General features: G+C 42.3%; 2 protein-coding genes across 9 annotated transcripts in view; both read right to left on the bottom strand.

Annotated features, from left to right (window-relative positions):
- Gnb1 (G protein subunit beta 1) overlaps positions 1-26,902 on the bottom strand; it is a 78,425-nt gene that overhangs the window by 39,592 nt on the left and 11,931 nt on the right. Inside the window, exon 2 of one of the 8 annotated variants that reach the window (XM_076565875.1) lies at positions 12,172-12,253. The exons of 6 other annotated variants lie outside the window; for them this stretch is intronic. The gene's annotated coding sequence lies outside the window, so the exon portion shown is untranslated. Of the gene's footprint in view, positions 1-10,069; positions 10,132-12,171; positions 12,254-26,902 lie in introns of those variants that run through there. One more of the 8 variants, XM_076565876.1, reaches the window with a different exon arrangement.
- On the bottom strand, positions 65-26,848 carry LOC143272081 (uncharacterized). Its single transcript, XM_076565886.1, has 2 exons — positions 26,351-26,848; positions 65-213 (listed from the first exon to the last, which is right to left on the bottom strand). The coding sequence occupies exons 1-2, from the start codon at positions 26,737-26,739 to the stop codon at positions 198-200; spliced, it is 405 nt and encodes a 134-aa protein (XP_076422001.1). The 5' UTR covers positions 26,740-26,848; the 3' UTR covers positions 65-197.

Here is a 26,902-nt window from a genome sequence, read left to right as displayed (position 1 = left end):
CTACCTACCTACCTAAAATACATACAGCCATGTACACAGTAGATGATTCTACTTACGACATACCCCAAATAGGCAAATCCAGAGACAAAATTGCAGGAGTTGCACAGGGCCATGTATGAAGAGTTGTTGAGGGAATCCTGCCATTCAGTCTGATAACCAATAGTAAGGGGTGGCTTGGCCCAGGGGTGGAGTTTATATTAGAGAGTAAGTGACCTGGGGACAGGAATATAAGGCAAGGCATGCATATTCGCTCTGTGGAAGACTTGCTGAAGCCATGGCTTGGTGACCTTCCCAAGAGAGGCAGCAACAGCTGAATCAGTGATGACAGGCAGCTTCTTTTGTGTCGTGAGTGTACTGTACTGATATTACCTGTTAATAAATACTGACTTAATCCTAGACTTCCCTCAATCAAGAGTGAGATTTTACTGGGTACAGGGGCTTCTTTTGGGGTGATAAGAATATATACCTAGGTAGAGGAGGTAGTTTCACAACAATGTGAATATACTGAGTGCTACTGAATCATTCTCCTTAAAATGCTTTAATTTTCTATTATATGAATTCCACCCCCAAAAAGAAAAGGTGGGTGTTGAAGTAGAAGTTAGGGAACACAAGTTAATCAGTAAAAGCAAGCTCCATCCACCTCCACAAATCCTCTCTGAAAAGGTCCTATGAGTATATGTCTGAGGAACCATCAAATTCTCTTATTCTAGGGGCTGGAGAGATGGCTCAGTAATTAAGAGCACTGGCTGCTATTGCACAGGTCCTGAGTTCAATTCCCAGCAACCACATAGTGGTTCACAACCATCTGTAATGAGATCTGGCATGCAGGCAAAAACACTGTACATATAATAAATATTTTTTTTTAAAAAAAAATTCTCTTAGTCTAAAGAAGGGTCTCAACCTGGCACCCTGATTTTTTTTTTCCTTGTTTGTTTTGTTTTTAGTTTTGAGACAGGGTTTCTCTGTATAACAGCCCTGGCTGTCCTGGAACTCGCTTTGTAGACCACTCAGGCCTCAAACTCACAGAGATCCACCTGCCTCTACCTCCTGAGTGCTGGGATTAAAGGCGTGTGCTGCCACTGCCCAAAATATTTAATTTTTTTAAAAACATTTTGTTTTGCTCTGTTTTTGAGATAGGGTCTCACTATGTAGTTCTGCATGACATGTAACTTGATATATAGACCAGGCTGGCCTCGAAGTCGCAGAGGTCTGCCTGCTTCTGCCTCCTGGGTGCTGGAATTAAAGGTGTGTAGCACCATACTCAGCTTACCCTGTGTGGTGGTTTGAATAGGAATGACTCCCACAGACTCATGCATTTGAATGCTTGGCCCATAGGGAGCGGCACTATTAGGAGGTGTGGCCTTGTTGGAGGAAGTGTGTCACTGTGGAGGTGGGCTTTGGGGTCTCATATGCTCAAGCTACACCCAGTTGCTTTTGCTGCCTGTGTACCAAGATGTAGACCTCTCAGCTCCTCCAGCATCATGTCTGCCTGTATACCACCATGCCCCACCATGATGATAAAAGACTAATAAACCTGTGAAACCTTAAGCCAGCCCCAATTTAAATGTTTTCTTTGGTTAGAGTTGCCATGGTCACAGTGTCTCTTCACAGCACTAGAAACCCTAAGACATCCTGGTTTATTTAAGGTGAAATTATTTTGGGGAGAGGGTAAGTTGTCCAGCAACTGACAGGCATACAGTAGACCCCAGCTTTTATTGTCTGTTACAGCAGCACAACTAGCCTAGCTGCCGTCCCAAGTAAGAATTAGACTATAATGGGCCATAATTATCCCAATCTCTACACAAAGATCTTCCTAGGCACTTTTTCATAGTAAAAGATAAAGGGATAATAAATCACAATTTGCTCTATCTGAAACACTAAGGCTCCCTGGGGGTTCAAGCTCTCTGAGAAGACACTGGATAACTACTATGACACAAGGTAACTACTGTGTACCTTCACCATCTCCAGCTCCTGTGGTCATGCTAGGATACAGTGGAGAAAGGGGCTGCTTAACTGTCCTGATAGCTCAGTTTCAAGTCATGTGAGTTGTCTCCATTTATTTGGGGTTAAAAATAAGATCCAACTGCAGTTTCTTCCATGGATTAACCAGCCCGTAGGAATCAGAACTTAGGACAAGACTCCTGGTGCTACAGAAAGTTAAGGACAAACCGGAAACACCTTAAAAAAAAAAAAAAAAAAAAAAAAAAAAACTAAGAAAACCAGAATTTAATAAAACTAAAGCCAATATCCAACATGCTCTCACACAGCTACACCATCTAGTCTGTGGTACAGTGGAAAGGTGGGGTAGATACATCATAGATGCCTAGGTACTGACAACACTGATAGCCTGAACCTGCTTCCCATGGTCCATAGAAACCAACACAGAACTAGGAGCCAAAGTGCCAGACAGATAGGCAGAAGAAAAGACTACTCTCAGCAAGGGAGGATGTATAGACTGAGCGAGCTAATAGCTAGCCACTGCTGCTTGATACACATGTGGCAATGCCAACTGGCATGAACACATAATGAGACACTAGCTTTCCTTTCTACAAAGTAGCCCAATATGGAAACTAGAAATAGAAGCTATAAATTTCAAAGGTTAAAATGGCTGAAGTGTGGTTCAGTAGTACATATTTAGTATAGTATACATAAGGAGGCCCTGGATTCCATCTCTAACATCAAAAAAGAAAAGTACAGAACAATTTCTAGTTAAAATTTAAATAGGTAACTATCAAATCACATATTTGTGAGTAAATACAAATATGTCACCAATTGTACAAGGAAATTTAGTAACAGAACTTTTAAAGTATTCTGATAATCATCTACTGGACAACACAGCTATTTAGATAGGCAGCAGCCTGCTATGAATGTATACTCTGGCTTCTGTGGATGCACCAGTCTAAGCACGCTGCAGTGTAAACCTTTCAGATCACCCCTTCCCATGAGAAGGAAGGACCAGCACATGCCCAATCCACACATCCTCTTCCTTTCTGACACTCTCTCTCGCTGTCTCTTAAATGCTGGTATTTGATATACACAATAGTTCAACTTTTATTTAAAAGAATTTAGTGTGTGTGTGTGTGTGTGTGTGTGTGTGTGTGTGTATAAAATGATTCCACCAAGGCAAATTACACTACAAAAACCAAATGCAAGCTGGGTAGTGGTGGTGGCAAATGACTTTAATCCTAGGCAGAGGCAGGTCAATTGCTGAGTTCCGGGCCAGCCTGGTTTACAGAGTGAGTCCAGGGCAGCTGGGGCTACACAGAGAAACCCTCTCTCAAACAAAAACGCAAAACAAAGACTAAGTTCACCAGGCCAGGCTGTGTTCAATGGTTTTCTGTTTTTTTTTTTTTAAATGGTATCAGCACTGCACATACCACTTCTAAAAACGTTTGGATTTAAATTTTTTTAATTTATGTGTATGAGTATGTGGGTATGTACAGTGAATGCGGCTGCCCACAGAGGGCACTGGATCCCTTGTAACTGGAGTTACAGCACCAGTTGTGAGCTGCCTAATATGGGTGCACCAAGTATTCTTAACAATTGAGTCATCCATCTATCCAGTCCTCTAAAAGTTTCTAGGCTGGGCGGTGGTGGCGCACGCCTTTAATCCCAGCACTCAGGAGGCAGAGGCAGGCAGATCTCTGTGAGTTCGAGGCCAGCCTGGTCTCCAAAGCGAGTTCCAGGAAAGGCGCAAAGCTACACAGAGAAAGAAACCCTGTCTCAATAAACCAAAAAAAAAAAAAAAAAAAAGTTTCTATTACATTTATTATATGTGTGTGCACACTCACAGGGGGGTGGGGGGGTGGGGGGGACATGACACAAATATACCCATGGCACATGTATAGGGACCAGAGGACCACTTGTGGGAGTCCATTTTGCATTCAAAATTAGTTGAGTCCTAGGAATCAAAATCATGTCCTCAGGTTTGGTGGCAAGCACCTTTATCAGATGAGCCATCTGTTAAGACAACTCACCAATCCAGGAGCCAAGTCCAGCATGTAACAGAAGGTAGTGCAGTGGATACGAAGCCATAGAGTGGTCATGAATGCACTATGCTCCCTTAGTCAAGGAGCCCAATTACAAAGTGGTACATTCCCATGGTTATACTAGGTTAAATTCCAAAGATCGATACCATTTCAAGATTCTAAATAAAATCAACTGGTCCTGTTTTGACTCTGTAGAGCTAATTTAACAGTATTAAATATAAATATGATTAACTTTTAAGTACACATACACTGTAGCACATATTGAGGCTTTAAGTTTTAAATATTGTATGTGTATATGTCACTTAATTTTTCTCAATCTTGAAATCGAATGCTCTCAAGAAGCTCTTTACAGGTTGATTTCCCATTAAAATGTGAAATCAAGATTTTTTTTTTCTCATTGGATAATCTCAACAAAAGATGGGGGACTGTAGTTAGAGTTTTTCTCTCCGGGTCCTACCAAGCCCCAGCAGTCCTGTAGCCCACTTATAAAATAAACATACAGACGCTCATATTATTTAAACTGCTCGGCCATTAGCTCAGGCCTACCATTGTCTGGCTCTTACTCTTATACTGAGACCATTTCTGTTAATCTATATATCACCACGTGTTCCGTGGCTTTACCTGCTGCCTTTATGTGATGCTCTCTGGATGTCAGGCTGGCAGTCTCCTCCTGACTTCCACCTCCCAGCCTCTCTCCTGTTTGTCCTGCCTATCCTATACTTCCTGCCTGGCTACTGGCCAATCAGCGTTTTATTTATTCACAACATACAGGACATCCCACAGCAGGACCAACAGCTTTGTTGTCCCCAGCACTGGGTTATAAACACATACCACTATGCTAGGCTTTTATGAGTGCTGAATTTCAATAGAAAACTCAAAGAAAGCAAAAATGAAAGAAGCCATGTATGCCTCGGGCTACTTGGGACTAGTAGCTTTTCTGTGTGACAAAAACTCATTTTGGTCCTGATCTTGTGCCAGGGTACCAGTACAGGGCTGGAAAAAAAACAAAACAAAACAAATATATCCTTAAAACTTGAGTACATACATAGTTATACTTAGATCACAGTACAAAAAACAGGATGGAAACATTAAGCTACTAATAAAAACATTAATAGTATCATGGCCTCTATAACCAAGGCTCACAGGTGTGGTCTTTATTCACTCACTCAACAACTATTTACAAGTGCTGGGCAAGAGCCATGTCTTTCTCCTCCAAGTCCTTTGCTTTGAAAGCCGAGTACTTGGTTACCATCAAGGGGTTAAAAAGTAAATGATGTCAGGTGCTTTTCACCGTGAAGGAAAAATAGAACTGGGTGGGATGGGAGGGCGGAAAGATGAAGGTCATTCGAAAACAGCCAGAGAAGAGCATTCAGATGTGCTGATCTCCTGACACACATGATAGAAGAGAACCAGCTCCCAAGGAGGTATGGGAAAGGAGAGAGGGAGAAAGGGAGAAAGGAGGGAGGGGAGAGGGACGGATGGGGGAGAGGGAAAGAGAGGAGGAAAGAGAGAAGGAAGTGGGGAGAAAGAGGAGGGAAGGAGGGAGACTGATCTCCTACTTTCTTTAAATGTCAACATGTATTGCCATTTCTATATGTCAGAAGGAAACTAATTTTATTTTCTTTATTCCTAAAATACCCTCCCTCTCTTAAATTCAAATTGTTTGTACAAAAAAGGATTAGTCATGAAAGGGGGAAGGACTAGGGCCATGGCTAAGTGGTAGGGTGCAAGAAGTCCTGGGTTCTATTTTCCTGTACCACAAAAAAAGAGGAATACCACCACCCAGCTCATAGTCAACATCACTAATCCTAGCCTGGGAATAAAGAGAGAAAGACAGATCTTTGAGTTTGGGGACAGCATGGTCTACACAGAGAAATCCTGTCTCTCTCAAATAAAGAAAGAAACAAGCAAAATTTAATATCAAATTCTCCAAAGAACCATTAATTTAGAATTTTCCAAGAACTGGTGGTAGTGGCACACATCTGTAGTCCCAGCACTCGGAGGGCAGAGGCAGGTAGAGCTCTGTCAGTTTGAGGGCATCGCTGTCTACAGTTCCACAACAGTCAGAGTTGTTACAGAGAAACCTCACCTTGAAAAACAAACAAATGAAGAAATAAATAAACAAACAAAAGAATTTGCCAAGAAGCAGACTGAATATAAGGAAGTCAAGCTATAAGAAATAAACACTCTAAGTTACTTATCAATAAGGAATGAGGTAAAACACACCTCATAACAAGAATAAGATCAAGTTCTCACTGCATGCTTGGCACAGAGTGGTAGCTCATTATATGCCTATTAGGGTCTTTTTACTTTCATGAACTTTTTGCTTCCTTCTAATCTCATCCAATGCTGTATGGTGACACAATGAAATAAAAAAACTAAAAATCGCCGGGTGGTGGCGCACGCCTTTAATCCTAGCACTTGGGAGGCAGAGGCAGGCGGATCTCTGTGAGCTCGAGGCCAGCCTGGTCTCCAAAGCGAGTTCCAGGAAAGGCGCAAAGCTACAAAGAGAAACCCTGTCTCGAAAAACCAAAAAAAAAAAAAAAGAAAAAAGAAGAAAAAAAAAAAAACTAAAAATCTTGACAACAGCAATTTTTCTTTTAAAACAGCATGCACTGAACCTTCCTAAGGTAGAGGAACATGGAAAGCTAAGTATATGGGCAGAACTTGTATGTTTTCACTAGTTAAACATAATTATTGTCTTTTTTTTTTTTTTGGTCTCAAAATTGTTTTAAAAAGTTGCCAGGCGGCAGTGGCACACATCTTTAATCCCAGTACTCGGGAGGCAGAGCCAGGTGGATCTCTGTGAGTTTGAGGCTAGCCTGGTCTACAGAGCAAGATCTAGGACAGGAACCAAAATTACAGGGAGAAACCCTGTCTTGAAAAACTAAAAAAAAAAAAAAAAAAAAAAAAATCAAGACCTGGAGAGCTAGAAGAACTGACTGCTCTTCCAGAGGACCCGGGGTTCAATTCCTAGCACATGGCAGACAGCTAGCTCACAACTGTCTGTAACTCCAGTTCCAGGGGACTCTCACACAGACGTACCCACAGGCAAAACACCAATGCACATAAAATAAATCAATTATTTTTAAAAAAGAAAAAAAAAGTTGGATATTAACTATATCTTTAAGGAAATGGTTAAATCTAGAAGCAAAAAATTAAATGATTGCTGATGCCTTCTCAAATTCCCCCTTCCCCCTCAGTGTTCACCTGGTCTAACTAACACTCTTACAGGAAGAAGGGAGACAGGGATTATGAAAAGCCCCAGGACAGGAAACACATGTAGGAAAGCAAAAATTAAGAGCCAGGTGACTGGAAAGATGGCTCAGCAGTTAAGAGCACTTTCAGCTCTTGCAAAGGACCTGGGTTCAGTTCTCAGCACCCACATCAAGTGGGTTACAATCAACCTCCTGTAACTCTAGTTCCCAGGGGCTCCAACAGCCTCTTCTAGTCTTAGTAGGCACCAGGAATGTCCATGGTGTGTACACACACACACACACACACACACACACACACACACACACACAAAAACAAATTTTTAAAAAATCATAAAGGAAGGAAGGAAAAAGGATAGACAAGCTGTTTGTATAGACCCCTATCACTTCTGGAAACTTTTTCTCAAGTCCTTCCATTGCCTTCTGTAGTAACTGAACAATGGTATCTGGTCCACTGTGCAACAAGGCCTATCATCTTCCATCCTCCACCACAATCACCACCACCTATCAGTCTGTCTTTAGGAAAGGTCTGTGCTAACTCATTCACTTACTGTCCCCAGGGCAAGCAATGGAATGGGAAGGATAACAGGGAAGGAGGCACAAATAGGTCAAGCAACCATAGGATTCTGCAACACAGGCTGTAAGTTATGTAAGCAACATCTTTTCATTCTGCACCATCCAACTAGAGAAATGAGTCATAAAGCACCAGACATAGATTCAAAACACATCATCAGGTAATAATGCAATTCTCCAAACAAAGTGATTTCTAAGCCACTAGTAGCACATATCTATAACTGAGGTCTCAGGAAGCACTGATAGGAAGATCACAGCAAGTTCAAGGCTGGCTCAGACTACATGGTAAGACTCTTGCTTATTCTGTCAAAAGCAGCAAGAGGTGGACCTGAGGTGGGAAGACTGAACATTAGGCCAGCTCAGGGTACACAAGACCCTTTTTCAAAAAGAGGAAGGGAAGACATGGTCAGATTTAAGGACATCTAGTGCAGATAGTCCCTTATTACTCTGACAAAAAGTTTTTAAGAATTATTTACATGTATGAGTGTTTTGCCTGTGTACGTGTGTGCGTGTGTGTGTGTGTGTGTGTGTGTGTGTGTGTGTGTGTGTGTGTGTGTCTTTGTGTATGTGTTTGTGCATCACATGTGTGCCTGTTGCCCACAGAAGCCAGAAGAGGGCTACAGATCCAGTAGGACTTGAGTTATAGAGATGGTTATGAGTGACCATGTGACTGCTGGGAATCAAAACTGGGGCCTCTAGAAGAGCAGCTCTTAATTGCTGAGCCATCTCTCCTGCACCCATAACTTATTTTTTCCAGTTCACTTGTCAGTGAAACTGTAGATAAACGGAACTGTGTTACTGCCCTTGCAGAGTACTCAATAAACTTACTTTTGGGCTTGGGGAAAAGCTCAACAAATGAGATTTGCTATCAAGCCTGAATACCTGAGTTTGATACCTGTAATCTACAATGCAATGAAAAAACCAACTCCTGTAAACTATTCTCTGACCTACATACATAGTGGTGTACTTATGCATGCAAGCACACAAATGTTAAAAACAAAACAGAACAAGTCAGGTGTGGTAGTACATGCCTTTAATACCAGCACTCAGGAGGCAGAGGCCAGTGGATACCTTGAGTTCAAGGCCAGTTTAGACTACAGAATGAGGACCATGAGTTCCATGCCAGTTAGAGATACATAGTAAGACCTTGCCTCAAAAACAGACAGACAGACAGACAAAAAAAAAAAAAATCAAGCAATAATCTCAGCTCCCAAACTAAATGGTATTCAGAATATTGAATAAACTCACAGTACACTGAGGAAAGTAATGAGGGAAGCTTGTAGGTGACTGACAAGAGAGGAGCACCAAGCTCCTCCACACTAGCTATATCTTCTTGATGACATCACATCCTAACAGCTGGGCCTGAGATGGCTGCTTTAATTGAAAAAAAAAAAAAAAAAAAAAAAGCAAGCGTTGTATAAACATCAGCATGGCACAGGAAATGAGGTGGGTAGAGTTAGATCTGATTCTTAAATTTGGGCAGTTGTACAGTCCACTAATTAATAGCTAATAAAGAATGATTAAAATTATTCATTGAGTATTATTTTTCAAATAGCCACTGAGTTTGTTAGACAACATGCTCAAGTTGTTCGAATTTTTTTTAAGATGTATTTATTATATACAGTGTTCTGCCTGCATGTATTCTGCACTCCAGAAGAGGGCACCAGATCTCATTATAGATAGATGTGAGCCAACATGTATTTGCTGGGAATTGAACTCAGGGCCTCTGGAATGTTTGAACATCCAGTGCTCTTAACCTCTGTGTCATCTCTCCAGCCCAGATGTTTGGATCTTAAAATGAATTATAGGAGATTTAAAGTTGTGTTGGGCCACAGCACTGGGAATCAAGAGATATTCAGTATCACCGTGAATTTGGGAACCTTTCCATCAAAACGTAAACCCGGACCTCAGAGATAAACCAACAAGACTAAGTACAAGGTAGGAGAAAAGACAATGGAAAGAAAAATCAGGGCAAACAGGGAGAAAAAGATGAAATGAGTCAAAAGGGGGTGGGGAACAACCTGGCTCATCTCCCTTTCCTTCTTTTCAGTTAAGGACAGCAAAGCTGGGAAATGTGTCATACATTCTTAACAGAGACTGTCTTCCTAATTAACAAAACCCAGCAGGACCTCTATACCTGCTGATTGAAAGGTACTTCTAGGCAAAAGTAGAACTAGGGATGAAAGAAAATGGAGCAAGAAAGAAAAGTGAGGAGACACAGGGGGGAAATAGAACCAGCAGCCAAGTGTGGCAGACCTTCCAAGCATTGAGAACATCATTAAAGACACTCACCAGAGAAACCCAGAGGCACACTTCTGTGGTATTTTGCTCAAAATGCAAAACCTGGATCATACTGTAAAAAAATCCAGTGAGAGTTACTGGGTCCTTCTACAGGACTACTGACCTATGCCCTTAAAAATGCCAAAAACCACATACAGACAGGAGGATTCCAAGTTCAAGACTAGCATGGGATATATATATATATATCAAGACACATGTCTCAACGTACACATACTTACACACACATGCTATGGGATATTCCGTATGTTAAATGTGTTGCTCTGATTGGTTAATAAATAAATCACTGATTGGCCAGTAGCCAGGCAGGACGTATAGTTGGGACAAGCAGAGAAGAGAATTCTGGGAACAGGAAGGCTGAGGAAGAGAGACACTACCAGCCGCCACCATGAAAAGTGAGATTTAAGGTACAGTAAGCCACAAGCAACATGGCAACTTATAAACTAATAGAAACGGGTTAATTTAAGATATAAGAACTAGATAACAAAAAGCCTGCTGCGGCCATACAGTTTGTATATAAGTCTCTGTGTGTTTACTTGGTTAGGTCTAAGTGGTTGCGGGACCGGCGGGTGAGAGAAATTTGTCCTGACCGTGGACAGGCAGGACTGGAGAAAACTCCAGCTACACACACATACAAGTATCATGGAGGAAAATTTGTGTGAATTTTCACTGTTTCATGAAGTAATCACATTTCAGGGAGTGTGGGGTTCATTTTTGTCTGTTTTTTAGGTACTCTGGTTAATTAGTCCAGGCTGGCCTTGCACTCATAATCCTCCTGTCTCAGTCTTAGAACTACAGACTAAGAATCCCTGACTGCAAGCCAGGCAGTGGTGGCGCTCACCTTTATTCCCAGCACTGGAGAGGCAGAGGCAGGCGGACCTCTGTGAATTTGAGGCCAGCCTGGTCTACAAAATGAGTTCCATGAAAGGCGCAAAGCTACACAGAGAAACCCTGTCTCAAAAAAAAACAAAAAAAACAAAAAAAAACACACACAAAACAAAACAAAAAAAAAAAACTCCCTGACTGCTACTTCTTGAGATAAAGGAATGGTTTGGTTGAGAGATGTACAGCTTTCAGAGGCCAATCAGGAGACTTTGCCATAGCTTAAATGTGAATTCTCAGTTTCTCCCATTTATTGCCTACAAGTATAAAGTACTTCACCTTTTTGGAAGTGGAACTAGTAAGTCTAGAGAAAGAAACTAGGAGAGTTCAGTGAGTACCCAGGAATCACCCCCTTAGAGACTTCCACAAATAATACCAGAAGTGAATATGGCAGAATTTTAACCATACTGAGCTGAGTACAAACAAAGCTGCCAAACACACAAGATGGCCATTTCTTACACCTAGTGACAGGGAGCTGGAGCCAACAGGAGGCAGGAGCCTTACCCTGGCTCAGCCTGTGTGTGCACTGCACACGTTGAACAGCATTTCCAGAGTTTCTCCTGCAAATTTTTCTGCAGCACAAAGTATTACACATTAATTAAAAACACAGCTTGGGACAGAAGGGATGGTTTGTATCTCAGCACCCACATGTGAGCTAACAATGGTTTTTAACTTCAGTTCCAAGGGATCTGGTGTCCTCTTCTGGCCCAAGCGGGCACTGTACTCACATGGTGCATATACATACACACAGGTCAACATGTAAAACAACACTCATACATGTAAAATAAATCTGAAAAACAAAACAGATAACTTGAAGCTGGGTGTATAGTTACATACACTTGTAATCCTCAAGTACTAGGAAGTAGAGGCAGGAAGATGAGGCATTCTAGCAGGCCAGCCTAGGCTACAAGAGACACAGTCTCAAGAAGTAAATAAAAATAAATGGGCAACAGCCACATGCCAGTAATCTCAGCCCTTACAAAGATGATTCAGGAGGATCCTCACTCCAAGGCCAGTCTAGGTAACTTAGCAAGACACAGTCTCAAAAATAAAATAAAAAATTTAGAGACAGGGTACTTGGGATCAGAGAGGTAGGTAGGGTTGATGCCCAGGCCAAGCTTCTGTCCTGGGATGAGACTAAGAAAAAGATCTGTGGACAAATGTAGTATCTCAGGCTTACATGGCATTTATTCTCTCCTACAGGGCTGATGTACCTCAGAACAGTGGTTGTCCAGTACGCACAAACTGCTCGATTCAGTCCACAACACCACATAAACAAGGTACAGTAGCCCACATCTGTAACATAAGCACATAGGAGTAGAGTAGAACCAGAAGTTCAAAGTCATCCTTGGTTATGAACAAGGCTAGATTAGAATAGCTAAGACCCCATCTCAAAAAAAGTTTAAGATACACATAATTGCATAATTTGCTCATAGAGCTACTTGGTTTTAGAGACAAAGTCTCACTATTTAACCCCAGATACCCCTGAACTCCAGAGCCTCCTGGCACCTCCATTTTTTCAATGTTGATTACAAGGGTATGTTCCCAGACCCAGCTTACTACATGTGGTCTTTGAGAATTTTGATTATCTTAAAAACATGCTGGGCATTGGAGTTATCACAGCACTCAAGAGGCAGAAGCAGGCAGATCTCCGTGAGTTCAAAGCCAGCCTGTTCTACAGAGTTCCAGGGCAGCCAAAGCTACAGAGAAACCCAGTCTCAGAAACAAACAAAAACTCACAAACACACTGTTGTGCTCCTCCCAAACTGACTATTTCCCCCTTTTTTCTAACTATAGTGAGCTTGGCAAATTAAAGAGAGACAGACAGAAAGACAAAAATGTTCCTTGATACCTCCTCAGACCTCCACAAAGTAACATTTCACAGGATAAACAGGAATGTAACTTTTTTTTTGGAGGGGGGGGTTGTCCAGACAAGATCTCTCTGCCCTTGCTGTCCTGGAACTCATTCTGTAGACCAGGCTGGCAGAGAACTCAGAGATCTCTGCCTCCCTACTGTCTGGCTAGGAATGTAACTTTTTATGAATATACAGCAGGCAAGACAGCAAGCATGGCAAACATACTCACAGCTATTCAGGGACATCAGTTAAGCCCAAGGCCTCAGGACCAGCCTAGGCAACCCAGGAAAATCCTTTCACAAAACAAAGCCACCACAGAAGCTGAAGAAACGCCTAACCATGAAAACAATGGCATTAGACTACTTCCCTTTCCTAAGAACCTAAAATGAATGAATGAATGAAAATTTAAAAATCTCTAAGTTCTATTAAAAAATAGCTAGTCATAAAAGAGCACATCAGAAGACCCAAGGCAGGACCAGTATACTGCTCTCCACTTTATCTAGCCATTTATTAACCTAAATTACTGACTTCTACAACAAAACCAAAGCAGAATTTTACCATAAAGCATTGTAAAGCTTGTTTCAGTTAAACATTCAGGCCAAAAAACATAATTACAGAAGAATTCTCTGACCCCCACAGGAAAGGGTGGTGCAGGAGCTCAGGTGCAGAGCTTGCCAAGGCTTTTCACGTAGTCCTTGCCTTTCCCCACTGAACCCTAGAACCCTCAGCCACATAAATAGCAGCTAGGAAAGGAGGAGTAAAGAAATCTACTGTCTAATCAGTTATTCATCATGTAGCCAGGTCCTTTTTTTTTTTTTTTTTTTTCCTGCTTCTTAAGGATGACCCAATTAGCCTCCAACTGCCCACTACAAAAACATCTGACGACTTTTATAACTGGTTGACATACACACAACTTTAAACCCACTTATACTCAATTTAGGAAGATATAAGCATGCAATTCTTACAATGCTGCTGTCATATGTCCCAAGGTTCAAAAAATTTTAAAATAGGACCAATAAGATGGCTTAGTAGTTAAGGTTGCTAGCTGCCAATATCAACAACTTGAATTTAATCCCTGATACCTACATGATAGAAGTAACTGACTTCTATCATGATAGAACTGACTCCTGCAAGCTGTCCTCTGACCTCCCACACTTCTACACACACACACACACACACACACACACACACACACACACACACACTTTTAAAACTTTTCATATTTTTTTGTTTTTCAGCATAGAGGACAGAATCTAGGTCCCTCCCTCTTGAGCTAGGGGTGTAGTTCAATGGCACAGTGCTTGTTTCCCACAAACCCTGGGTTTGACAGCTGCCCCCTAGCAGAACCTCAACTCTAGATAATAGGGAATACCAAAGGCTACATGAGATGTAGTCTGCTAAAACTAGCAAAATCAAGATGCTTTTAAGGGCAGAGTTTAGGAACCATGTACTTGTTCAAGTTAAAATATCTCAAAGTGAACTGGACCAGCAAAACCCTAATTCTGAATACAAACTGGTCTTTATTATTACTTTATGTATATGGGGGTTTTGCCATGTGTACTACATGTATGTCTAGTGCCTTTGGAGGTCAGAAGAGGGCACTGGGTCTCCTGGGACTGGAGTTACTGTTGTATGACATTTTGTTTGTGTTCTGACAAACAAAGCTTGCCTGGAGATTAGAGGCAGAGCTAGCCACTAGTTAACCATAGGGTCAAGCTGTGGTGGCTCATGCCTTTAATTCCAGCACTTGGGAGGCTCATGCCTTTGATCCCAGCACAACTGGGGAGGTGGAGACAGGATCTGGGGCCCCCATTCGGTGTGAGGATTTGTAGAGGTAAAGTCTCGAGTAGCTGCTGCTTTGCTTCTCTGATCTTTCAGCTTTCACCCTAATATCTGACTCTGGGTTTCAATCGAGAAGACTAATTAGGATCGTGCTTCAAGTTACTTACTGATGGTTGTGAGCCGCCTTGTAGGTTCTGGGAATCAAACCCAGGTCCTCTGCAGGAGCAGTCAGTGCTCTTAACCACAGAGTCATCTTTCAAGGACCCAACTCCTTTTTTCTCTCTCCCCCACCTCCAGTCTCACATTGTAGTCCAGACCTTCCAGTGACCTCCCTTCTACCTTAGTCTCTCAAGTATTAGGATTATAGGTGTAAGCTACTATGTCCAGCTTACAAACTACTTCAATTTAAAATAGAAATTTACTAAATTTGACAAATGTTCCAAGGTTTAAACAATGTCAACAGCAGTTCCTAACTTTAAATATGCAAAGGCTGTTAAATCTAATTTGTGAACACAATTTCCCAAGTTCATACTATTTTACTGCCCAAAATGGCAATTACTGACCACATAAGGCAAAAACAAAAGAAACAAAAAGTCCTCATTTTATAAAAATTAAATAACATTAAGGAGCCTACCTGAGCTTGGTGGCACAACACTCTAGAGGAAGAGACAGAAGAATCTCTGTGAGTTTGGGGCCAGGCTGATCTACATAGTAAATTCCAAGATAGCCAGGGCTACAGAAAGACCTGTCTCCAAAAACAAAAGGAAAAACAAAACAAACAAACTATCTAGTTTTTCAGTCATACTAGATCTATTTCAAATGATCAAAAGCTCATTTCCTCTATTATTGATTTTTTTTAAGACAATGTTTCAAATTCACTATGTAAGCCAGGCCTGCCTCTGCTTCCTGAATGCTGGTATTAAAGGCATGTGCCACCACATCCAGCTAAAAGTTCTATTATTGAGCAGGATATAAAACAGAAAGAGGGAAAGAGGACTGGAGATATAGCTTGGTGGCAGAGCACTGTCCAACATAGGACAGATCATGAGTTCCATCCCCAGTACTACTGACTTTGAAAGAAAGCAAGTAAGTACACAAGAGAACGTAAGCTAGAAACACAAGGAGAAGTAACTCAAAGGATGAAGAAATAGCTAGAGTTGAGCAGCATCTGCCAAACTCATGTCTACCTGGAACTATGACCTTATTTGGAAAGAGGTCTTTTCCAGGTGTAATCAGGCAAACTAATATGAAACCACACACTTAGAGTAGGCCTTAACCAAATGGCTATATCCTTCTAAGGAAAGCAGTTGCAGAGTTTTGACAGCCCTATGAAAAGGGGGCAGAAAACTGAAACAATGTATCCACAAGTTATTACATTACATAGCTGACAACCACGAGAGCAAAGGGAGCTTCTCAATGGCAAAGCTGGTATATGCTTAACAGGACTCTCCCCTGACACCTGCAGGAGGAGGCCCATACCCCTGCCTGCATCTTGATTTCAGACTTCTATCCTCCAAAACTTTGAGAGTAAGTTTGTGGTTGTTACAATAGAACCCAAAGACCAGCAGGGCCTAGGGAAGCAGCTCATGAAAGCATGAAAGAAGGGGCAAAGAAGTAAGACACTCCCATAGTGTCCACTGAAGCTGACATTTCATTTATTCCACCACGTTTATTTATTTATTTTTATTTTGAGAGATAGTCTCTCTATGCAGCCTGGGCCATCCTGGAACTTGCTATGTAGACCAGGCTGGCCTTGAACTCAGAGATCCCCCTACCTCTGCCTCCCCAGTGTGAGGATTAAAGGCAAGAGCCACCAGGCCTGGTGCTCCATCTCATTTAATCCTCACCATGCCTATGAGAATGGGGAGAACAAAGATGTTCAACAGATGGACAAGTGAACTACAAGGAACAGAAAACACAACTGTTTGGAAGTGGTAGCAAAATCTTTTAATCCCAATATTGGGAAAACAGGTTGGCAGACCTTTTTAAGTCCAAGGCCAGCTAGGGCTACATAGTGGGGCCCTGTCTCAAAAAAAAAAAAAAAAAAAAAAAAAAAAAAAAAAAAAAAAGGAAGGAAGGAGGGAAAGGTATCTTCTATCTTTTCCCTATGTAGCCAGCCACCTTAAGTACTCCCATCCAAGCACAGCAAACATCTAACCTTCTCACTATCACTTGCAGGCCCTCAGAAGTCTCCTTTACTGCCACAAGCTCCATCTGTTCCCCACTCTTCACCTCAAGTGTCACTTCTGATTATTCCTTGCATTCTCAGAAGGGTTCCATCGACAGTGGCTCTTTTCACCTCTGGGTTCTATGAGCTACTATTCCTCTACTCGTCATCTGGTGCTGTCCTTCTATTTCCCCATACCTACCCTCAGGACAGACCTCAAAGAAAGTCTAGGTCCTTCCCTTCCGCCCCCCCCCCCCATAAAATACATTACTGCATGTACACGAGGCTAGAGACAAGACATTAAGACAGGATGCCTGACTGCAAGCAAAGGACCTCCACTCTCTCCTTTTCCACTTTCAATCAATCATTCAGGATCCCAGAGGCTTTGGTAGATTAACTGGTATTTACTATATTCAGAAATTAAAATTAAGATTTTAAAATTTTTTATTAATTTAAATTTGGGGGGAGTAAGGAGCTCCTGGAAGTCAGGGTAACTTGCATGAGTTAGTTCTCTTATTCTACTATGTAGGTCCCAAGGATTAAACTCAGACTCAAAAGTAAGTAGCTTTATTCACTATGCCATCTTTGTAGTTCAAGACTGCAAAATTTTTAAATGTTAAATCAGAAGATGGTTCATTGGGTAAATTGAGTGCTAAGTAATCACGAGTTTGAATCTCCAGAATCCACATAAAAAGCAAGACTTGCGAGTCGGACAGTGGCTCTGTGGTTAAGAGCACTGACTGCCCTTCCAGAGGTCCTGAGGTTCAATTCCCAGCACCCACATGGTGGCTCACAAACACCTGTAACTCCAGTTTCAGAGGCCCTGACACTCTTCTGACTGCCCTCCCCCTACATACACATAAGTAAAAATAAATCTTAAAAAAAAAAAAAAAAGCGAGACTTGCCGGGCAGTGGTGGAGCATGCCTTTAATCCGAACTTGGAGGGCAGAAGCAGCCCAATGGATCTGAGTTCTTCAAGGCCAGCCTAGTCTACAGAGTGAGTTTCAAGACACCCAAGGCTACACAGAGAAACTCTGTCTCAAGAAGGAAGAAAGAAAAAGGAAGAAGAAGAGAAGAAAAAAAAGCAGGACTTGTCAGTATGTGCCAATAACCTCTGTGTAAAGTAGGGCTTGGGGGATGAGGGCACAGATCCCACAGGTCTTCTGGGTTCAACTTGCAGTCAAAAACTTGTCTGAAAATTGAGGATGGTCTGGAGAGATGGCTCGGTGGTTAGGAGCACATATTGCTATTCCAGAGGACCCTGGTTCAGTTCACAGTGGTTAGCTCACAACTGCCTGTAACTTCAGCTCCAGCGCATCTGACACCCTCTTCTAACTTCTGAGGGTACCCACATACATATGCGCACAAACACACATAATTAAAATTAAAAATAAGTATTAAGTTCCATTAAAAAACATATACAACTAAGGAGAGCATTAGTGATACCCCAAGTCAACTTCTGGCCTCCACACATGGAGCATCCCCAAATGTTCTCCATACACACTGCAAAGCCCATTCCTCCCAAACGTATGTGTATTAAATCACTTGGAAAACATGTTATCAAAAATAACATTTTTTTTTCTTTTTTTCAGAGCTAAAGACCGAACCCATGGGAGCACTCTACCACTGAGCTAAATCCCCAACCCCCCAAAATAACATTTTTTATGAAGGAAAAAAACTCCAGCTCTAGGAGACCCAATACCCTTCCTCTGGCTTCCAATGGTATGTGGTATTTAGATACCTATCAATTTTAAAAAGCCAGGCATAGTGGCCCATGCCTTTAATCTCAGACTTGGGAGGCAGACACAGGCATATCTTCTACAGAGCCAGTTCCAGAACTGCAAGGGCTACACAGAGAAACTCTGTCTCAAAAAAGTAAAGAAAAAAAGAAAAGAAAACCAGCCTCTCACTGGTTGTTGGAAAAGGCTTTTTACTATTTTGTTAAATAGATGAATATTCTTTAAGACTAAACCAAAACTCAATGGACAGGTAGATCTTTGGTTCATTGACTGTAGTGGTGGGATGGAGCCCAGGGCTCCCACAGAGAGGCAAACACTGCCAGAGTATACTACCAGCTCAAATGGTCAATTCCTTCTTCTTTTCTAATTATTAGTGTGTACATGTGTATGCACACATATATCAGAGAATGACTTTATTGGCTTGTTCTCTCCTTACACTTTGTGGGTGTTCTGTTTTTAAACAATTTTGAAGCCGGGCGTGGTGGCGCACGCCTTTAATCCCAGCACTCGGGAGGCAGAGCCAGGCGGATCTCTGTGAGTTCGAGGCCAGCCTGGGCTACCAAGTGAGCTCCAGGAAAGGCGCAAAGCTACACAGAGAAACCCTGTCTCGAAAAAACCAAAAAAAAAAAAAAAAACAAAAAAAACAAAACAATTTTGATGGAGGAGGGGGGCTTATGTGCCATAGCATGCCTGTGGAGGCTAGAGGATAACTTCGTCAAGTCATTTCTCTCCATTTGCCTCTACACAGGTCCTGAGGACAGAACTCTATTATCAAGCTTGCATAGTGTCTTCACCTGCTAAGGCATTTCATGAGCTCCAACCTTGTTTTTGAGGCAGGGCATCTCTTATTTGAGGCACACTATGTCCCCAAGTGGTCAGTTTCTTAAAGAGTAGTTCTAATGCGGAATCTGAAACTGACAATTTTTCAAGAAGTTTCATCAAATCATTTTATTCCATTTTATGCTCTGAATGGATTTTTTATCCATCTGTGATTTCATAGCATCATGTTCAGGTCATTTGGGAAGTGAAAGTTCACTGATATAAGGAGATATTTCAAATGTAGACAAGTTTCATAATTAACAAAAACCATTTCACTAGCACTATCCTCTAATCTCATAAGCAAGGTACACTACCTCAGGGCTAAAAATATGTACCTTTGTGGTAGAACACTTGCTAGCATACATGAGACCTGGGGTTTCATTCCAGTAACTAACACACACACACACACACACACACACACACACACACACACACACACACACACAAAACCACCCCTTTAAATACTGGATACTGTCTGTCATGCTAGCAGGAACAAAAATCCCTATTTTTGTTCGAAAACTTCTATTTAAAAAAATACATATTTTATTTCATGTATATGGATGTTTTGTCTGCATGTATGTCTATGTACCATATGCATGCCCTCAGAGACCAGATGAAGATGCCCAGAACTGGAGTTACAGATGATTATGAGCTTCCATGTGGGTGCTGAGAATCAAACCACCATGTGCCACCATGCCTAGCCAATAAGAGGCCAGCCTGATAGCAAGACAGTTTGTTTCAAAAAAACAAGAAATAAATGTGAAGGATTAATGATTTTTTAAAGCCTTGGTTGGCCTGGATCTCACTACGAATACAGGCTTGCTGCAAACTGAGAGATCTGCCTGCCTCTGCCTCCTGAGTCTGAAGTTAAAGACCTGTGCTACTATGCCCAGTAATTAACCTGAATGCTGTGAAAATGACTAATTTGTACCACAGCCTTGATCTGTGTTAAGTAGTTAGCAGTTTTACAGTACAAATCCAACACAGCAGTAAGTCAAATAAAATATTTATATGATTACAAGTAGCTTTAACCTAAGAATTCCTAAAAAGGGTTTCAAGAACTGCTGCTAAGAGTTTATGGATTATACTTTAAGATTCAAAGGTCAGAGTTAGCACTGATCCCAAGGATCTAATCACAATCAAAATGCTAATAACCCCCAAAGGCCTCCATCTCTTCTAGAGCCTCAGTCATATAAAAATAAGTCACTGAGTCAACAAATATCTATTGTGTACCTTTTCAGGGGCTAGTGACATTTCAGTGAAGTTGAGTATCTTTCTTCCTGAAGTTTAGAACTAGTGGGAAGCTCAACATCAAGCTATGAAACCTGAGGTTCAGGAATGCCCTGTGAAGAGAGGCTCCTTAGGAGAGAATGAACTCTGTAAACACTTGGGAGGGTCTTCACAAAGCAAGAGATTGTTCAAGAACTGTTATGTGCCTGTGAAGCAGAAAGTGAAGATGGAGTAGCCATCATCCCAGCATGCACAAACCAAAATTATTATTATCTGGCCCCCCAGGACAGACCTAGACCTAGTACCCCACCCCCACAAAATCCTAGGGCTCCTTCTTGATCACCAGCTTTACTCATCTTCTCCATCTGTCCAAGCTGAAACCCCAGCCAGCCTCCTCCCTCCCTGTTCTGAGAATGCTCCAGGTTTAAGCGTGGTCCCCATCTAGTCAACCTACTCAAATCCTTCAAAGGCCTGTTGGAGCCCTCTACATGAAAGTTCACACCCCCACCACCCCAAGACTGCTCTTTATTTATCTACTTCTCCCTGGGGGAATTTCTGGCCACAGATAAGTAATTAATTTTTTTTATTTTTTATTTTATGTGCATTGGCATTTTGTCTGTATGTCTGTGTGAGGGTCCCCTGGTCTCTTAGAACTGGAGTTACAGACAGTTGTGAACTGCCATGTGGGTGCTGGGAATTGAACCCAGGTCCTTTGGAAGAGCAGTCAGTGCTCTTAAACACTAAGCCATCTCTCTCCAGCCCCGATAAGTAATTATTGAGTGTTTATTATGTGCCAGACACTGCTCCAGTGCTGAAGACAAAGTGGGTAATGGTGTGCAGCTGCTGATTGTTGCATAAAAAACACACCATCTCTTCTCTTCTGCCCCATACCTCAAGCTTATTTCAGAGACTTCACTAAGCTCTAGAACTGTTTAGGTATCCCTGAGAACCGCTGACCTCCATTGTTCCTGCTGGTCAGACTCCCACACATTGTCCTCAGGACTTGGAAAAGGTGCTGAGTAAGCATCTGAAATATTAAATATGCCAGGCATGCTGTACACGCCTTTAATACCAGCACTTGGGAGACAGAAGCAGATGAATCTCTGTGAGTTCAAGGCCAGCCTGGTCTACAAAGCAAGTGCCAAGACAGAGGAACCCTGTCTTGAAAAACCAAAAACAAGAAAAGAAATATTAAATAAACAACATAAAGGAAAGAGAATACCAACTAACAGACAAGTGGATGAGCAAATAAGCATCTATATTTCTTGTAGGGACTGTATTTTACAACCCCACAGGGCTGTTGAGTTATAAGACAATCACACACAACTATCTACAGTTTAATAACCATGTTTCACCCATGCTGACTGTTCTCACTCTAACAGTCTTATGAGGTAATATATACAATCTCTCCCCTCTTGATAAGATACATTATAAAACTTGGGACTAATAGATATTATCTTGTAATAATCTTTTTATCAATAGCAGAATAGACTCAACTAAATAATGCTTAGAACCATATTGTGTAATCTCAAGTCTTTTAAATCGGAGATATTTTAAAAATGGCTCTCTCAAAATTCTGATTTAAGGCCAGGTGGTTGCGGCAGGATACTACTTTAATCCCAGCACTTGAGAGGCAGAGGCCAGTCTGGTCTGTTACACAGAGAAACCATGTCTCAAAAAAAAAACCCAAAAAAACAGGGCTGGGGATTTAGCTCAGTGGTAGATCTCTTGCCTAAGAAGAGAAAGGCCCTGGGTTCGGTCCTCAGCTCTGGAGAGAAAGAGAGAGAGAGAGAGAGAGAGAGAGAGAGAGAGAGAGAGAGAGAGAGAGAGAGAGAGAGAAAACCAAAAAATAAAACAACAACAAAAATTCTGACTTAAGAAGACAAATCACTTTGAAGCCAACCTGGGCTACAGAGTAAGTTCCAGCAAAGGCGCAAAGCTACATAGAGAAACCCTGTCTCAAAAACAAAACAAAAACAAAAAATTCTGACTTAAGAAGACAAATAATTAAACTAGGCATGGTGGTGCACACCTTTAACCCCAGCACTCAGGAGGCAGAGGCAGGTGGATCTCTGAGTTTGAGGCCAGCCTGGTCTATAGAATGAGTCCCAGGACTACAGAGAGAAATCCTGTCTCAAAAACAGTCCATCCCCCCTCCACCAAAGAAGACAAATCACTAAATATTGTTACTATGATTAAGTCTTTAAAAAAAGAAAAGGCAACTGTGTTCTAATAAAAGAGAAAGTTTTTCTGTCATTGGAAGGCAGCAATAGCGTCAGGGAATCAGCAGGGCTCCTAAAGTCAGTACTGCACAAGGTTAAAGAGCAATCCGTAGTCCTCTTACCCAGTGACCAACTCCAATGTCTACAGTCTGCATTTCTGAAGTTAGTTATGCAACAAAATTCAAGCTTTAAAATTTTTTTTTTTTTTTTTTTTTTTTGGTTTTTCGAGACAGGGTTTCTCTGTGTAGCTTTGCGCCTTTCCTGGGACTCACTTGGTAGCCCAGGCTGGCCTCGAACTCACAGAGATCCGCCTGGCTCTGCCTCCCGAGTGCTGGGATTAAAGGCGTGCGCCACCACCGCCCGGCAAGCTTTAAAATTTTTATTCCAGAACAGTTAACATGCTACATCCTCTCTTCACATATACATCCACACAATATCATAGAACCATTTTCCTATCACTACTAAACATTTTAGTTTTGTAAATACTGTCTTAATTTAAATCTGTTCTTTTCTCCTCTTGTTCAATGATCACTAAACCAACCATTTAACTCAACTTCTACTTCATAATTTCTATGAATATCCTTAACAACAAACATAGTTCTGGGGAGAATGTAATACCAGCACTTGGGAAAGCTTAAGAATGAGGATCCCTTGAGTAGTTCAAGACTGGCCTGAGCCCTGTCTTTAAAAACAAAACAAACACCCAAATGCAAACCTGGAATTATTCAAACGGTTTCCTGTAGCCTAGTCTGGCCTCACTCATTGAGTAGCTAATGGCCTTGAACTCCTGATCCTGCCTCCACTTCTGAAGTGCTGAGATTACAGGTACATATCAACTCCTAAAATCAGAATTTAAGTCAAGGTTAAGAATTAAGAAGAGCCAGGCGGTGGTGGCGCACAAATTTGATCCCAGTGCTTAGGAGGCAGAGCCAGGCAATCTCTGTGAGTTTGAGGCCAGCCTGGTCTACAGAGTGAGATCCAGGACAGCTATGGCTATGTAGAAAGACTGTCTCAAAACAAAATAAAATAAAAATTAAGAAAAAGAGCTGGAGAGCTGGCTCAGCCATCAAGGGCACTTGTTGCTCTTATAGAGGACTTGGGTTTTATTCCCACTTCCCACATTGTGGCTCACAACCATCTGTAACACTTCTCAGCCTTTTGGTCTCTACTGGAACCAAGCACTCATAGGTGTACACACATACATGCAGGCAAAACACTCATACACATTTTAAAAGTTAAAAAAACCCTTAATAGTCTAAAAATTTTGTCCCATGTCTTATGAGACTTACGATAAGTAGCTTAAAAATAACATGGCACAAAGCTGGGCATAACGGTTCACTCATGAATACTAGCACTTAGGAGGCTGAGGAAGAAGGATCACAAGGGGTTAGAGGCCAGCATGGACTATAGTGAATACCAGGACAGCATGGGTTACAGAGTCAAACGGTCTTTAAAAAACTAAAGGGAGGTGGGGAAAGGCATACCATATGGTCAAGCCCAGATAATAGAACTGAGAATATCTATTACCAATCCACTAATGCTAAAACCAAAGCCCACATAAAGAATTTAATCCAATTTAGTGACTGACAGGAGCCAAATCTCTTAGGCAGAGAAAAACAATCCAATGAACAAACTAATAACTGCAGATACTACACTGGTAAAACAAAGTATAGTGAGCACTGGCCACATAGCCAACTGATAGTAGGTGAGTCGAAAGAGCCCTGAAAACTCAAGGGCTTTCTCAAGGCTACATTTTAGAGCTGTTAACTTTTCCAATAATACCAATGAATATGAGATTTTCTTAAATTACACTTCCTTAGTGCATGTGCATGAGTGGAGGATGCCTTGCAGGAGTGCACTCTCCCCTCCTCCCACCCCCCCCCCCCCCCATCTAACTTAGGTCCTCAGGCTTGGCACTGAGTACCTAAACCCCCAGCCCAGTATTTTTTTTTAACTAAGTGAAACTAACAAAGCTTCAGTATGTCTGTGCACCGCTTCTTGTGAGAGATTAATTACCTTCTCTAAGTCAGCCTGTTTCTCCAATATCAGTATAAATCCACCTGGATAAACTGAAATCAGCCTTACTAGTAGATGTGAAAAGTTTCTACTCTTGAGAGAGAGAGAGAGAGAGAGAGAGAGAGAGAGAGAGAGAGAGAGAGAGAGAGAGAGAATACTATTACACTGACTTTAGGGAAAGGGAGTCTTTAGACAAGACAATCAGTAGATAGCCCAGGCTACTCCAAATTGCATTGGTTTTCTTGCCTCAGCATCCAGAGTTCTGGGATTAGAGGGCATCCTACCACATCTGGTTTGTTCTGCAACCTTCTAAATCTAAGGAAATTCACCTGGTTCCCTATCCCCCTAAATTAGACATAACTGAGGCTATCAAACAAAGAGAAGCCTTTTTAAAAAGTGTGCTTAGGGGACACTCTGCTCTATTCTGATGAAATAAACCTAGCTTTGATGTCAGCTCAGGTGCTATAGAAGAACTGTTTGTGTCCTGTGAATCAGTTCATGGAAGACTGTCAAAGCTGCATGTTCAATCAATCTCCTGCATAAAAAGATCCTTGCAAGGATCCAGCAGATGAAACACCATCCTGACTCTGGGCATCTGTACGCCCAGGAGCCAGGCAGCAGGTATGAGCACAGTCTCAGATAACCTACTTTTGACTTTCCAGCCTCTCATCTTCTAAGAAAGATTACACACTGTAGCAATGAAACAAAATGCAGGCAGGACCCTAGACCTACAGTCTAGCCTCCTCACAGCAATCCTAGCCTTCCCAGCTGCACTACATTCTTATACAGGTCTGTCAGAAAAGTCTGTCACCCTTAAGCCAAATCAAGCCAGAACCTAGTTCTGTTGTCTAGTGCCTCAAGCCTCTCTTCAACACTTCCATCCGTGGCCAAACACCCAGTGTAAGACAGGAGAAAGGGAACTGCTCCTTCATTTTCTTTTTGCAGTATGAAGTACCTTCTAGAAGAATCCAGAAGAGATTTTAGCATGAGAACTAAAAACCTTATTTTCAAATAAAGACCGATTAAAAACAAAACAAAACAAACCCAAAACTATTTAGAAACTGATAGTGAAGGGGAACTTTTCACAAGATTAACACTGCTATTTATTTGCTAATCATGAAAGATTTTCTTAGTTAATAGTCAATCTCACTGGCTACTTAGCCACACAAAAATGCTTGATTGCTGCTATCAGACTGAAACATAACAAAAGAACTATTACTACCAAACAAACACTACGAGTTACCTGTAATTTCAATATTTACACACAAGCCCCGTTAATATATTTTATTATAAATTCCACTAATTCTCCTCTCAAAATAAAAATTCTGACATAACCGCTGTAAAGACGAACTAGGCACATACAGGGATGCTACTTGGGGATGCTAAACGTGACGTTTGAAAAAACCGGAAAAAAAAAAATGTTCAAATGTATCAAAAGGTCAAAAGCCAAGCTGCAGTTTCCCCAGGAGAAACCGAGGCTGTGGAGACACGGAAAAGCTAGCCCACCCGGTGAGGGCTCTGGGCAGAACGCCCCCTCCCCGCACAGTGGCGTCCAGGCAAACCTAGGACCCCGGCGCTTTTTCTCCTGCCCCGGCCGCAGCTGCCAGGGCCGGCCTTTGTTTTCAGCCCCGGTGGCGGCCGGCGCGGTCCTAGCTGACAAAGGCGGGCATCGCCATCTTGTCGCGGCGGCCGGACGCGGCGCCCATTCATTCGAGGGCGCCTGGGGCCGGGAACGCCGGGAACCAGGGGAGCCGGGAAGCGCGGTAGGCTGCAGGCCCGCACCCGGCAGGGGTGATCGCTGTATCCGGGAGACCCGCCCCGCGGCCGCTCCCCGCGCGGCCCTGCCGGGTCCCACACCCCGCAGGAAGGCGCGGTCGGGAGGGCAGAGCTCGGCTTTTGTTCCCGCGGGGACCCGGCCTCGAGAAGAAGCGCCTGCGGGCGCGCCCTTCATCCTGGCCTAGGCTGTCCCGCCCAGGTTCGAATCCACGACCCGGGCCCCAGCCCAGCATCCCGCTCCCTTTTTTAAACTCAGGACCACCGCCGGAGTGCCGCACCACGGCCTAGACCACTCCACCCTCGGCCTCGATTCCAGGCTCTGGGAATCGAATTCCGAC

Source organism: Peromyscus maniculatus, chromosome 2 (assembly GCF_049852395.1).
Source record: "Peromyscus maniculatus bairdii isolate BWxNUB_F1_BW_parent chromosome 2, HU_Pman_BW_mat_3.1, whole genome shotgun sequence".
Classification (NCBI taxonomy): domain Eukaryota; kingdom Metazoa; phylum Chordata; class Mammalia; order Rodentia; family Cricetidae; genus Peromyscus; species Peromyscus maniculatus.
The sequence above is the reverse complement of the archived record's forward strand: the minus strand, read 5'-3'. Positions and strand labels throughout refer to the sequence as shown.

Coding starts and splice junctions, on each gene's coding strand:
- LOC143272081 (XM_076565886.1), bottom strand. CDS start 26,739: ATGAAGGGCGCGCCCGCAGGCGCTTCTTCTCGAGGCCGGGTCCCCGCG.